We start from the raw sequence: 16293 nt of genomic DNA on the forward strand, positions 1-16293 counted from the left end.
TGAATAGAGCACAGTTCTTCCAAAACAGAATTACCTCAAGGACCTCAAGGTGGTGTGTCCTGGGAACAGCTTCAGTATAGGAAACCTCTCAGAATGGGCAGTTGTACAAGTGGGACAGATAACATACCCTAACATAACATAACACCCTAAAATGTTGGGGGATTTACAGTAAATTGTATATAGCTTGTGCCTAGACGTTATATCTTCTTCATGTGGGAAACACAATGGCATTGATTTCCCACTGAGCAGAGCACCCCCTTGTGGGCTGGTAGAGGACGGTTGCTTGTGCGGCCACGAACATTTGCACACTAGGCACAGTAAACAATCCTGTTTGCACTGTAACAATATTATTCCAGAACCCTTGGTGGACCGAAACCTGCTTACATTGTTTTGTGACCCCAGACCGGCCCAATCCTCTCCTTGTAGCCAGGTGACGAGCCGCTGGTCTCGCAGTGTGCAACAGCGCACTGCACCCAGCAGACTTGAACCAGGCACCTTCCACTTGACTGATGAAGTTCAGTTGCATCTTTTCTTTTCCTCCGCATGTACAGAGGGGACTTATATTGAACACAACAAGTTTTTGTACACTTATGCATACCAAAGAACCTTGAAAGGAAACATAGGGATTAGATGCATACTGTTGTCTGCAAGAAAGGAAGGGTGGACCTGTTTGGCCTAGCAACTTAAAGGTACCATCAGATCAAGAGATGTGGGACACCAGTAGGACTGGACTCTTGCATTTCATAACCTGTCTTGGTGGAGGAACACTAGTCCCTGCATCACAACTGTCAACCATACTTGAGGATAGACTGGGAAACAGATGATTGCGAAGCCATACATTCTTCAAGACGCCTCATCAGGGTGCATGGCTGCCATGTTTTTCCCCACCCGGTATGCCTGGTACACCTCCTTTTAGTTCTTGGATGAGAGCCACCCTTTTTTTATTAGAATGGGTTGAGTGCATCCCGTGGTTCGTCCCAGAGACCAGATAGCCAGCAAACCTCCAACCTTCCTTACACTGGGGGCAGTGACAGCCTCATGAAACCTCCCTCATTCATCCCATCTTCCATAATCCTTACACTGCATCTTTCTCCACTCCGTCCCCCCCTCCACATTCACAGAGCATGAAGACAGAGAAGATTGTGATATTACAGTGTGCATTTAGTTCTGACTTCTGTGGTCAAGTCTTCAAACTTCTTCAAACTTAACCCGGTCCCGCCCCCCCAAACCTAACCCACAAAAAGGGAACTTGTTTCATCTGCATATTTCCTGTGTGCTAACTGTAGTGGAAAATGTCTTCAAGTACATACAATTGACAAATCATTTACTGAAGTTAGTTTACCATTTGATGCCTTGTGTGTGTCAGTGTGGTTTTGCTGTCTAAGGTATGTGCAACTTTTTTGCCTTATTCTTCTTTGTGCAATTATAAGAAATTACATACATGTTGGAAATCTAGATAGAATATTTTTGATAAATTCTGAAAAGAAGACATACTTAAATACAAATAGCTATAAGCCTTTTGAAATCTTTTAGACAAGTGAAATATATTGGTATCCTTGTTTTCAGTATGTTGTGCACTCTTCCCTTGCAAGGATGGCACTGAGACCTAAAATATAATTGTTTATGGTTATATTCCAACTATTTCTGGTGAATTCTTTGAAGTACGCATCCGTGCATGCTTTTTCCGGGTAACATACATTAGATCACAATCCCTTGCGCAGTAAAAGTGGAGGGGTTTCCACGATTCTCTCGTCTTTTCATTTGACGAAAAGGTCAGTTATTGTCACCTATACTGATGGTTATTGTATCAGTGTCATTCACGAATAAAAGAAAAACAAACATTGTTGTGCCATAAAATGAAATGGCACAAAACAAAGTATGCATTAGGATATGGTGAGGATAGACAGAAACTTAGCTGGATACAATCTTCAGTAGCTACGTTACAGTAAACCTAAGATAAAACTGTTTACGGTTATTGTGCGACTATTTCTGGTGGATTTGTTTTTAACCCTTTTAACCCAATAAAAGAGGAGGGGTTTCCATGATTCTGTCTGTTATCACCTATGTTGATAGTTATTGTATCAGTGTCATTCACAAATGAAAAATGAGCATTGTGCCAAGAAATGAAATAGCCTTGGCAATGTTAAGTTAATCTTCAGTCCAGCAAGCAATTGTTCAATTCCGATGACTACTCCAAGTAGTAAGTAAGTAGATACTAGTAAGTTTATTACTGGCTAATAAGCTGTTATTGCCAGTGGCAAAAGCCTTACAGTTCATAGATGCTATTTGTGGTGGAAGTAAACTTAATAAGAAACATTAGTCAGTTTCACACAATACGTAATGGTGTCTAGCTAAATATTCTAAATTAGCGTGATGTTAATGTGTGACAAAATGATCTAATGTCGAGATGCTATACCGACACTTGGCACATGTTTGTGGGGTAGTGGTTAAAGACACAGCCTCTCACAATGGAGACAGGTTTGAATCCCGTTAGAGAAATGACATTCATTCCTTCTAACAGCTGGCCGAACTAGGCATGCTTGGTCCCTTTTCTTGTTTAACCATCATGTTGGAGGTGACATGTGATTGCCAGGAATACAATATCTTGATCCCTTTGAAAAAATGTATTAGCAAACTGACTAAACTGGGAATGAGTCTTGGTGCAGTAAAATTGATAGACTTCTGCAAGGGTTGAGGACAATATTGCAAACATCAGCACCCAAATTAAATAATTCTAGAATTTAAACTTGCAATGCAAATTCAGACTTCTTGTGTTTTGGTTCTTCAAATACAGTACATCAGACAGTTCACCCAAAACAACACAACTATATATAGGCCTGTTTTTAGTTCACAGTTCACTGTTCATAGTTCACTGTAGACTGAACAAATGCAAGTCATCATATTGCCTTGAACAACACCCAAAACGTCAATACTAAAGAAATGCATACTTTACTGATTTCATCCAATTTATGGGTAAAAGTTGAAAATACTATATGCATGCCTTTTTCAAATCAACATTCTATCAATATCTAATTATTCCATGGTGTGTAAATATTTATTCCGATAATACAAGCCTTTTACTAGATAACCAGTAAGTACTATTACCAACTGAAAAGATGTTGAAATATGATCTGTTGTTCCAGGTATTTATGTCAATGTCCCCAGACATCATGACTCAACCAAATCTGAACCAGTTATACCACCTGTGTTTGGTTCAGATTTGTTCTGGTCCATAATGTTCTTGGTGTAAACCAAACGTAGACGTATATGACCGGTCAAGATTTGTTCTTGTCTTGGACAGACAGTCCAACAATCCCACACTGTCATACAGATTTAGGTACATAGACAGATTTCCCAAATTCACAGATTTTAAATAAATTGTTAAATAATGTGTCCCAAGATAGATTAGACCACAGAAAACAGATCTCATGAGTAATTATTGGTTACATTCTAAAGTCTTCTGAAGAACTCTATCTTAAAAAGTAGCCTAAAACACCAAATGAGAACATGTGTAACTTAATGGTGCATTTAAACTCACCAAGCCCATCAAATGCCTTCCTTGGACAGAGCAAAACATGCAGATAATTTCAACTAGAATGTGGGAGGATACTTTTTTAAATGTAATTTTCATTAAATATTTAAAAAAGTATAACAGTCATGACTAATAAAGAAGTGTTTAGACCTTCTAAAGAGGAGCTGTGACTGCAATGTTTTTGGAAGTATGGCAAGACCTGGATAAACTATGCATATTCTTATAGTGACATGCACATGCTGTCAAATTATTGAATTATACGGAGCAGTAAATGGAATATCTGAAATTCTATTTAGCTTCATCAGCTTAGCCCATGTTCCCTTTAATTCCTATTCTGTTTGCAAACTGTGATATGTTTGTTATTTAGGGATGTAGTTATTGCATACTTTAGTAGTTTATGATTTATTTTATTCATGGGGGAGGAGAAATCGGGAATTCTGAGCCAGTACCAATGCAGAGGTCGTATGTGATTACTCTGTCAGCGAAAATACAGCATTTGATAACCATTTCAACTGAGATCCATGACAGTGGGAATGCACAATTGGGAACCAAGTAACCTCTTTCTGTTGGAATTAAAGTCACCCTTCAAATACTGTCCATGTGGCTTACCAGCCATTGAACACTAGTGTCATGATGGGAGTATTTTGTTGTTATTTTGCTCTACCATTAATAATAGGAGGCTTATGGGTTCATGCCTTCAATGGGTATTAACAGAGGGATTAGCCAAGAGGTTTCTGGGATACATAAGGCTGTGAAGTACAAACACGCCATTCAATTTATTGTTTTGATAGAGTATTCATTTGCCACAGTAGCAAAACAACAAAAAAGGTCTCTGTCTCAAAATTACATAATTTAACTGATTTAAGTCCTCTATACTCCTTCCAGAACGCAATGCATCTGTGCCCTTTGTTATTAAAAATGACTCATGGGGCTACATTGTGAAAAAACAGTTTGGAATTAAGCATATATCTTTTGTATTTTACTTAACTTTCACATTGGGGACAAATACCATGTGTAGCACAATGTATTTGAATACTATAACAAGCAGAACATGTACAAGTGTGGCATTTCGGTGTAGGTATGTGCAGATAAATAACATACATTTGAGACAGCACCATCTATATGCACCTTTGCCATGAACATCTTCACCCAATAAACTGTGCATACAGACAGGCTATTTCAAATGTAGGCCAGGTTTGCTAACAAGTCCCATTTAGAGGACCATAATGACAATGACATATGCTCTTGTAAGCATATGCTCTTGTAAGTACTGACACTGGAAATATTGGCTTTAACAGATTAATACATTTACTGATTGTCTATGAGTGTCCTGAATTGTTGATGGACCTCTAACTGAGTAACTGAAACATATTGCATTAGCTGATGCTTACATTATATATATTATAATTGTTTTCATTTTTCCTTTTTTACAGAATAATGACTGAGGTGGATATCTTGAAGAGTTATGGCCACAGCAGCCTAGTGCTGGTGGTCTATATCATCACCTTCCTGATTGGTTTCCCAGCCAATGTTGTGGCCTTCTACACCTTCAGCAAGAAGGTGAGGCAGAAAGCCACACCTATTGACATCCTGCTCCTCAACTTAAGCATCTCAGACCTCATCTTCCTGCTCTTCCTGCCTTTCAAGATGCAAGAGGCAATGGACAAAATGATATGGAACATGCCATACTTCCTTTGTTCATTGACCAGCTTCATCTTCTACACCACCATCTACAACAGCACCTTCTTTCTGACCGCCATTAGCGTTGAGCGCTACCTGGGGGTGGCCTTCCCCATCCAGTACAAACTCAAAAGACGGCCTTTGTATGCCATGGTGGCCAGCATCTTCTTCTGGGTGATCTCCATGGCACACATCAGTATTGTCTACATCATGCAATACTTTGACCAATCCAACACCAACTTCAACCAGACAGAACCAATGTGTTACCTGACGTTCAGTGAAAAGCAGCTTCAGGTCCTAATGCCTGTTCGTCTGGAGCTCTTCCTTGTTCTATTCTGTGTTCCCTTCCTCATCTGCTGCTTCTGCTACATCAACTTTGTACGGATCCTTTCCCATCTGCCCAATGTCAGTCCAAGGAAACGCATGCGGGCCATTGGCCTGTCTCTGGGGACTCTGCTGGTGTTCATTGTGTGCTTTGCACCCTACAATGTGTCACACGTGGTGGGGTTTGTCAATTGGGTGAGTCCACCTTGGAGGATCTACGCACTCTTGTCCAGTACCATCAACGCCAGCCTTGACCCCATCATCTTCTACTTCTCCTCGTCGGCCCTCAGGAATACCTTCCACAACCTCTTTAAGAAGTCGGTGGAGAGGATGCAGAGGTTGTGCGGCTGCCCTAAGGCTCTCTCATGCTCCATTACATCTTGTTCCAGATCTCAGAGGGAGAGCACACAATGCTCCAATGACAGCTCGTTATAGTGTAGACAGAGATGTTGGACACTTTTTTTTTAGGGATGCAAGATTAATCGAGTTATGATCAAAATTGGGGTGTTGAAATCCATCTTGTGATCTTCTGCAAAAAAAATACTGGCAAATGAGACGTGGGTCAGCTGTGTAGTTTATCAGTCATCAGATTATCTTGCTGGTGGTCCATCAAAACTGCTGTACCCCAGTAGAGATCGGGACCCATCTTTGCCATTTTTGTTTTAGTAGTATATTAGCTGGACACATCCCATAATTCTTTGCAATAAGTGCCAACCACAGACTGTGTAGTATAGGCCACCTGGAAAGTGGGCTGATATAAGATATACTTTATTTTCTCCTTAAACAAGACTTCGTTTTTATGATTCTTTCCAATTTACATTGTTTTGTTAAAATGTTTGATGGTTTTTCAATGTTAACGTAAGGTCAAACAACAACTGCTGGCAAATATGTTTGTTTTAAGATAGGAAGTGTCTCTGAGATGTCCCACATACACAACAACATGGTTTTTAAGAGACTCAAAGATGGTGCCTGCGGACATACTTGATATCTGAGAAACCATTGGTCAAGGGGTGAGAAGATTTGTGTAACTTCAGGCAAAGGCACAAACATAGCAAATGTCATTGAATAAGCTATGTATGATTACACTTGTTTGCACTTAATTTTTACTTTTTTAGGCTATGATTTCTTTGTTCTAAGTGTTTGGAATTGTCATTTCTAATCTTAATTGCAATATTTGGCACAATTCAATATACTATCCAAATTGTGAGGCCTAAGAATAAATTGCAATAACACTTAAATCTCTTTCGTAAGAAAAGCATTTCTTGCAGCATAATGCCTTCGGGAATTATTTCAAGTTATGTCACGTAGTCTCTAAAAAGATTTCACAAAAATGGGATGCAATAGTTTGCATAATACCCCCTGTTTGCACAAATGTGTTTATGTTGTAAGTATGGGTTTGTTTGTATTGAAACTTGATTTAGCAATAGATTACACTGACAGAACTTTCAGTATGCAAAACTGGGTAAAACAGAAAGTTGACGATCAGCTCATTATTTTCTTATTTTATATCTAAATGAACAATTGTATTATTTTACCAATTCCTCTGATGCATTTGATAAGTGAAGACAACTTTCTGAGAAAAAGCTAAAGCAGAAGAAATGACTAAAGGAAGTTGGCGTAACTTTCTGGTCAATCAATGTATCTGTGTTTTGTTATTTGTAACTTTCTGTGGATCCCATAAAAACTGCCTGTTGCTTCGGCTGGAGTTAATGGGGATCAAAATCAATAGATTACATTTCAAAGTAAGTAGAAACTGTAATCAGTAGAAACTCAAAAATGTGCCTAGTAAACAATAAGCCTGCTAATGTGTTTTCAGTAAATATGTACTTGTACTTGGTAAATGTCAATAAATAGGAAGGAAGTTTTTTTTAAATGTTGAAGTCATTAAAAAGTTAAAACTTTTAAAGATATTCTCTGGTTTGTACCAAACCTTTGTTAAAAAACATTGCTTTCATCTCAGTTCTAACAGTAACATATACATCATATTTACAGTGGGGAAGGATTTGATACACTGCCGATTTTGCAGATTATTCCACTTACAAAGCATGTAGAAGTCTAATTTTTATCATAGGTACACTTCAACTGTGAGTTACGAAATAAAATTTAAAAAAATATGATTTTTAAGTAATTAATTTGTATTTTATTGCATGACATAAGTATTTGATACATCAGAAAAAGCAGAACTTAATATTTGGTAAAGAAACCTTTGTTTGCAATTACAGAGATCAAACGTTTCCTGTAGTTCTTGACCAGGTTTGCACACACTGCAGCAGGGATTTTGGCCCACTCCTCCATACAGACCTTCTCCAGATACTTCAGGTTTCGGGGCTGTTGCTGGGCAATACGGACATTCAGCTCCCTCCAAAGATTTTCTATTGGGTTCAAGTCTGGAGACTGGTTAGGCCACTCCAGGACCTTGAGAGGCTTCTTACGGAGCCACTCCTTAGTTGCCCAGGCTGTGTGTTTCGGGTCGTTGTCATGCTGGAAGACCCAGCCACGACCCATCTTCAATGTTCTTATTGAGGGAAGGAGGTTGTAGGTCAAGATCTCGCGATACATGGCCCCATCCATCTTCCCCTCAATACGGTGAAGTCGTTCTGTCCCCTTTGCAGAAAAGCATCCCCAAAGAATGATGTTTCCACCTCCATGCTTCACGGTTGGGATGGTGTTCTTGGGGTTGTACTCATCCTTCTTCCTCCAAACACGGCGAGTGGAGTTTAAATTTTTGTCTAATAAGACCACATTATCTTCTCCCATTCCTCCTCTGGATCATCTAGATGGTCATTGGCAAACTTCAGACAGGCCTGGATATGCGCTGGCTTGAGCACGGGGACCTTGTGTGCTCTGCGGGATTTTAATCCTTGTGGGCGTAGTGTGTTACTAATGGTTTTCTTTGAGACTGTGGTCCCAGCTCTCTTCAGGTCATTGACCAGGTCCTGCTGTGTAGTTCTGGGCTGATCCCTCACCTTCCTCATGATCATTGATGCCCCACGAGGTGAGATCTTGCATGGAGCCCCAGACTGAGGAAGATTGACCGTCATCTTGAACTTCTTCAATTTTCTAATAATTGCACCAACAGTTGTTGCCTTCTCACCAAGCTGCTTGCTTATTGTCCTGTAGCCAATCCCAGCCTTGTGCAGGTCTACAATTTTATCCCTGATGTCCTTACACAGCTCTCTGGTCTTGGCCATTGTGGAGAGGTTGGAGTCTGTTTGATTGAGTTTGTGGACAGGTGTCTTTTATACAGGTAACAAGTTCAAACAGGTGCATTTAATACAGGTAAGGAGTGGAGAACAGGAGGGCTTCTTAAAGAGAAACTAACAGGTCTGTGATTTTTGTTTTATATTCCGTCTTTCACAGTTGAAGTGTACCTTTAATAAAAATGACATACCTCTACATGCTTTGTAAGTAAAACCAGTAGGAAAACCAGTAGGAAAACCTGCAAAATCGGCAGTGTATCAAATACAGTTCTCCCCACTGTATATTTGTTTTTATAATGAACACTTTTTTCTTGAATTTGCAACTTGATGAAATACTTTTTCTGTTCTTTAAATTTAATCGGATATGTCATTCACCTATCATACTGCATTTTTATATTTTACATTTGGAAGTGTCCCATAAGCCTTCATATTGACAAATGTGGTGATTATAATCTATTTCATTATAGATTATTTAGACCAATAAATAAATAAACAAATCTAATGATTTCTATAAAGCCCTTTTTGCCGGACCGCGTAAGCGGTCTCTTAGTGAATGAGTGAGTGAACGAGTGAGTAACTGATGGGCTACCCCTTGTTTAATAGTGTAGTGGTTAGAGATGCAGCCTTTCATGCAAGCGACCGGGTTTTCATTCTTGCTAACAAATTACACATTAGGATTTGTTCAGGATCGACAAAAAACTTTGCTGGCTATAACCTTCAGTAGCTATGTTACAGTAAGCCTAAAATAACACTGCTTCCAGTTATCTTGCAACCATTTCTGATAGACGTAGTACACATCCGTACATGCTTATTGGGGTAATAGCCAATAGATCACAACCCCTTGTGCAGTAAAAGAGGAGGGTTTTCCATGATTCTCTCTTTTCACTTGATGTAAAATCTGTTGTCATCACCTATATTGATAGTTATTGTATGAATGTCATTCACGAATTAAAGAAAAATGTGCATTGTTCCATGAAATTAAATAGCCTTGACAGTGTAAAGTTAATCTTCAATCTCGCTAGCAATTGCTCAATTCTTATAACTATTCCAAGTAATATGTAGATACTAGTAAGCCTATTACTGACTAATAACATACAGTTCATAGATGCTATTTGTGGTGGAAGTTACAGTATCACACAAGTGAGTTACACCCCTCAATTTCTTTTAAATATTTGATTATATCTGTTCATGTGAGTGTACATCTTGTATAACAGTGTACTTTTGCTGTTCCCTCAAAATAACACAACACACAGCCATTAATGTCTAAACCGCTGTCAACAAAAGTGAGTACACCCCTATGTGAAAATGTCCAAATTGGGCCCAATAAGCCATTTTCCCTCCCTGGTGTCATGTGACTCGTTAGTGTTACAAGGTCTCAGGTGTGAATGGGGAGCAGGTGGATTAAATTTGGTGTCATCGCTCTCACACTCCCTCATAATGGACACTGGAAGTTCAACATGGCACCTCATGGCAAATAACTCAGAGGATCTGAAAAAAAGAATGTCTGTGTGTTGAGTTATTTCGAGGGGAGAGCAAATTGACACTGTTATACAAGCTGTACACTCACTACTTTACATTGTAGCAAAGTGTATTTTCTTCAGTGTCGTCACATGAAAAGATATACTCAAATATTTACAAAAATGTGAGGGGTGTACTCACTTTTGTGAGATACTGTAACTTAATAAGAAACGTTAAATATTCTAAATATAGCTAAATATTCAAACTTGGTGTGATGTTTATGCGTGGCAAAATGATCTAACGTCGATATGCAATTTTCTGACGAGGTAGTATGTCCCAATCGGTCCCAATAATGGCATTGTAGCTTACTATATACAAAACAGAATGTACTTCCCCCTCATCTGCGAAGTAAGTAGTATGCGATTTGAGATTCAGCCAATGCTTTCAATTTCCTGGTAGTTCACATAGCGTATTGGTTAGCTATTATTGTATGGTCGACCATCTACAGTAATCTTTGTACAAAAGTACACTAGTTCTGTTAATAATGGTTCTGTTGCCCATGTTATTTCAGCAAAAATGTAATGTCTGGGATAAAAGTAGCATTTGGAAACTATATGGAGGTGGACTGACTACCAGCCATGCGGTCTTGTGTGATTATCCCTGACTTTCAGTGTTTTGACACCAGTCTGATTCTTCTTTCAGATGTTCCAATTTTTGTCCCTCAGAAATATTTATCCAATAGCCTGAATCTCATACATGTAAAAGAATAATTGTATTATGTGTACCTTTTTTACTGTTATAGTTTTCTAAAGAAACAAGCCAGCTATGGAGTGATTGGAGTCATTGTTTTCATTACAGGTAGGCTATATAGCTATTAGCTAGCCATCTACAATAATCATTATAGAAGAGTACACTTCAGTTCCGTCCACATTATTACAGCAAAAATGTAATTGCATTCCCACTGTATAAATAGTGTAATGGTGAAAGACACAGACTCCCACACAGGAAACTGTGGATTGAAACTAGCCAATAACAACAACATTCATCCTTTCTAATTGTGTGCCAGCTGACCTAGGCTTGCCTGGTTAATTTTTGTGGTTATATCAGCAGTCTCAACATGCTCTTATAAAACACCAAGCCTGAAACACCAACAAGCAAGCAACAACAGGGTTGATGCACAGTTGCTAGGAAAAACCCTAAAAGGGGCTGAAACATAGGAAGAAACCTAGAGAAGAACCAAGCTCAGAGGGGTGGCCAGTCCTCTTCTGGCTGTGTCAGGTAAACATTTTAAGCGTACGTCGCGGACAAAACTCTGTGTCCACTACTCTAGGTTCATTGGTGAGTTCTCCCAGGGACTTAATAAAGCATAATAGACTACAAATATGTTATTTAGAAAAACAATATAATCTACTTGAGATGATTTATTGCAAGCTTGCCGGTGATACAACAATTGTTACACATAAAGTGTTCAGCAACATATGACCTCAGTGCATGGCAAAAGTGTATCACAAAAATGTAGGACAACGAGAGATACAGTTTTGGAATCCTTTAATAATTAAATATAACCCCAACTTCCTTTCCCTTGACTCTTCTCCACTGATCTTGGTTTAGGACCTATTTGACCAGTCTAATTCAGCTACTCTCCATAACATGTAGCTTGGCAACCCTAGTTTTATGGGTGCTGTGTGGATAACCTCAAACTCTTACTTGTGCACTTACTCCTTCAATGGATTATCACAGCTCCAGGCAGTCTCCATACCTCTCTCAGGGCTGTGCCTAACGTATACAGTACCTCCAGGCTGTGACCATACCTCTCTCAGGGCTGTGCCTAACCTATACAGTACCTCCAGGCTGTGACCATACCTCTCTCAGGGCTGTGCCTAACATATACAGTACCTCCAGGCTGTACGGGGTAACATTTGATTCTCTAAAGAGCCATCAGCCCCATTCTCCTGAAACTCTGCACAAACTGGGGTGTAACTAAATGCATGATATTGGGGACACTTATCTGTAGTGTTTGGATTTCCCCCTGTTCCCCATAAAGGACAGAATAGTCTGAAATGCTTTATTGTTCTGTATGGGTTATGGATAAAACTTCACAAGAGCATTGTAGAAATGATTGTCCTTGTTGCATGTCTGACAACAACTGGCAGCAACGCCCCGTCCATTAGATTATTTTGCATTGATTATGTGGGACAGTTCCTGTCCTTTGTGTTTGTGTTTGCCAAGATAAAGGAATGCTAATGACTATTTGGGGCAGTGTTTTATATATGTCTGATTTTTGGATAAATAGCCATATCTCCAAAAAGTTATTGGAGATTTTCCTCGTTAAAGAGACCTCCCAACACGTTGTGTTGTATTCATATTTAGGAGTTTGTCATCGTTTAAGAGACCTCCCAACACGTTGTGTTGTATTCATATTTAGGAGTTAGTCATTGTTAAAGAGACCTCCCAACACGTTGTGTTGTATTCATATTTAGGAGTTAGTCATTGTTAAAGAGACCTCCCAACACGTTGTGTTGTATTCATGTTCAGGAGTTAGTCATTGTTAAAGAGACCTCCCAACACGTTGCGTTGTATTCATATTTGGGAGTCTATCATTAACACACCTTCGTGCTATAATGTGTCTTATGCTATACCTAGTAGACCTTTAGACTATTGATGATAATGTAGAATTGTGTTGTTTTGTAACTATATTTTGTATTGTAACTTTATTCCTTTATTGGAATAAAATACATAAGTTGAAGTGACCAGACTTGATATCTCTGAGTTGTGTGTCTAGGTTGGTCCCAGGGACACATGCTATTGTGGACATCCCTGAGTTGTGTGTCTAGGTTGGTCCCAGGGACACTTGCTATTGTGGACATTCCTGAGTTGTGTGTCTAGGTTGGTCCCAGGGACACTTGCCATTGTGGGCATCCCTGAGATCTGGGTCTAGGTTGGTCCCTGGGACACTTGCCATTGTGGGCATCCCTGAGATCTGGGTCTAGGTTGGTCCCAGGGACACATGCCATTGCAGGCATCCCTAAGATCTGAGTTTTCTGACCCTTCTAGATGGATCCAGAAATGTTTATGTTAGGCTTGTGACGAAAACAGTTGTCAACCTTTACTAAGGACTTCCAACATATGGATATTTACCATAACATTTATTTACTAACAGTATGGAGTCAGATTATATATTTATATTTATTTATCACTAAGGTTATGTTCCCTTGCACTCATTTTCCTAGCTGTCCCCCGGTAACCTTCTTACTGGTAAACATTTCGAACAACTCTCTAATTCCCTTCACTAGAAGTTTGTGCTGTCATTTTTTAATTCTGATGCAGGACCTGCATTCATGTAGGAAAAGTAAGTAATATACATTATTACATTATTTACCATTATTAATAAGGTAGGCTGGCTACTTGTCAAATAGGTGTGACGCACACAAAATGTATGGTCGCATTTGGGGATATGTACTGTTTGAAATGGGGATTAATAACTGAAGGACACTTACAAACGTTGGCCAGTAGGGGGCAGAGAGGGGTGGTCGCATTGGGAATGTTTACGATCCAAACACCTGAAAGTGTTACCAGAAAGTGTTTATTTAAGCAGAGCCCTTCTGACCCAGTACTCCTTCAGTAACCCAGCACATTCTGTTGCACTTACTAATATGGTTGTTTAATTCAATAATTAATTCAGTTAATGTTTCACTGTGCCTGAACTCACTTCTGCAATATCTTAAGACATATAGTAAGCTGTGGTCTCTTGTAGTAGTGCACAAACAACTTCTTATCAGTTTTGGTCCTCTGGGAATAGTCAATGTTGTCCCTGAAGTTGACCCTATCTGATTTCCAGAGATTTCCCAGCAAGGCACGACTCCCACTTGAATGTGCTTATCTGAAACAGACCAGTTATGTGGCTGGTTTGTTCATTCCTACATGAGTATATTCTAAGACACCCAGAATTAGTCAATTGCATTAGTAAAAAAATCATGTGTGACATTATATTTGGTATGATAAATAATAAAAACTGTAGAGAGTGCAATCCTTATATATACAAAGGACTCAGAAAGGGGCATGTTTACCACTGTGTTGCATCACCTCTTCTTTCAACAATACTCTGTAAGTGTTTGGGAACTGAGGAGACCAATTTCTGTAGTTTTGAAATTGAAATGTTTTCCCATTCTTGCTTGATGTAGGATTTCAGCTGCTCAACATTTCAAGGTCTCATTTGTCGTATTTTCCGTTTCATAATGTGCCAAATGTTTTCAATGGGTGACAGGTTTTGACTGCAGGCAGGCCAGTTTAGCATCCATACTCTTTTGCTATGGAGCCATGCTGTTGTAATATGTGCAGAATGTGGTTTGGCATTGTCTTGTTGAAATAGGCAAGGCCTTCCCTGAAAAAGCAACCTGGTCTCAGGACACTACGTAGACTATTTTACGTAAATCCATGGCACCCGAATTCGTATGATATGTAACGTTACGTTAGGTTACATTACAATGCGCCACCAAAACGTATGATACATAATGAAATGTATGTTCCCCATAATGGGCAGAATAGTCTGAAATGCTTTATTGTTCTGTACGGGTTATGGATAAAACTTCACAAGAGCATTGTAGAAATGATTGACGTATTAAATGTTACAAACGCTATTAAAACGTTAAATCACATACGAATGCTAGACAAATGTAAGATATTTACGAACGCTATGAAAGAATAATTTTTCACAAAATGATTAACCTGTGTTTCAAACCAGTGACATTTGGAAGAGAAGGTAGTCCCCCTACCCACTGCCCCACACTAGATATACAGATTTAGGATGAGTAACAGCAACACTAAGGTTGCTAGAATATGTTATAAAAGCATTTTATCATTAAAATTAGGTCAACGTAAAGCATCATAGCAATGGGGTTAGGGTTAGGGGTTTGGGCTACGGTTAGGAAACAAAAAAGTTTTTTTCTCCATTCCGACTCTAACGTTATTTTATTGAACGTAATATATCTTACGAAATCCCCTGGCTAAAATGTATGTAAAATTGTCTACGTAGTGTCCTGAGACCAGGCTGGAAAAAGACATTGTCTGGATGGCAGCATATGTTGCCTATATAAATATAATTCTTCAGCATTAATGCTGTCTTCACAGATGTGCTAGTCACCCATGCCATGAGCACTAATGCATTCCCACATCATCACAGATGCTGGCTTTTGAACTGTGCGCTGGTGACAAGCCGGATGGTCCCTCTGCTCTTTAGTCCGGAGGACGCAGCATTCATGATTCCCACAAATAATTTCAAATTTTGATTTGTCAGACCACTAGACAGTTTTCTACTTCGCCTCAGTCCATCTTAAATGAGTTCAGTTCCAGAGAAGACCATCGTTTCTGGATCTTTATTATAAGGTTTCTTCTATGCGTGGTAGAGTTTTAACTTGCATTTTGGATGCAGCGACACACTATGTTCACAGACAATGGTTTTTGGAAGTGTTCCCGAGCCCATGCAGTTATTTCCAAAACAGAATCATATCTGTTTTTAATGCAGTGCTGCCTGAGGGCCCGAAGATCACGGCCATCCAATATTGGTTTTTGGCCTGGTCCTTGCATACAGAGATTTCTCCGTATTCTCTGAATCTTTTAATGATATTATGTACCGTAGATAATGAGGTCCCCAAACACTTTACTCTTACATTGTTGCCCGATTTGCCTGCACAGCCTTTCACAGAGTAGTGAACCCATACCCATCCTCACTTCTGACAGGCTCATCCTCTCTGGAATGATCTCTGAATATCCAATCATGTTACTAATCTGTTACCAACTGACCTAATTAGTTGTAGTATGATATTCCACCAGGTTTAGGTTTTTAGCATTACACTACTTTTCCAGTCTTTTGTTGCCTCTGTCTCAACTTTTTGGAAACCTGTTGCTGGCATCAAATTCAAAGCGGGCATGCATTTTTCAAGAAACAACATTTCTCAGTTTCAACATTTGATGTTCTCTTTGTACAATTTTCTATTGAATACATGGATTAATTTGTACATGATTACGTTCTGTTTTTATTTTAATTTTGCGCAGTGTCCCAACTTTTTTGGAAATAGGGTTGTAGTTCACAGTAGGTAATTA

At 39.2% G+C, this 16293-nt stretch overlaps 1 protein-coding gene across 1 annotated transcript; it reads left to right on the forward strand.

The window, feature by feature from the left end:
• The first annotated feature begins 1296 nt into the window (after positions 1-1296).
• LOC105027351 (free fatty acid receptor 2) lies at positions 1297-7442 on the forward strand. Its single transcript, XM_010899427.3, has 2 exons — positions 1297-1385; positions 4966-7442. Exon 2 carries the CDS (start codon positions 4970-4972, stop codon positions 5969-5971), a length of 1002 nt encoding a protein of 333 aa, XP_010897729.1. The 5' UTR covers positions 1297-1385; positions 4966-4969; the 3' UTR covers positions 5972-7442.
• Positions 7443-16293: the final 8851 nt, after the last annotated feature.

This window comes from Esox lucius, chromosome 20, assembly GCF_011004845.1.
Source record: "Esox lucius isolate fEsoLuc1 chromosome 20, fEsoLuc1.pri, whole genome shotgun sequence".
Taxonomy (NCBI): Eukaryota; Metazoa; Chordata; class Actinopteri; order Esociformes; family Esocidae; genus Esox; species Esox lucius.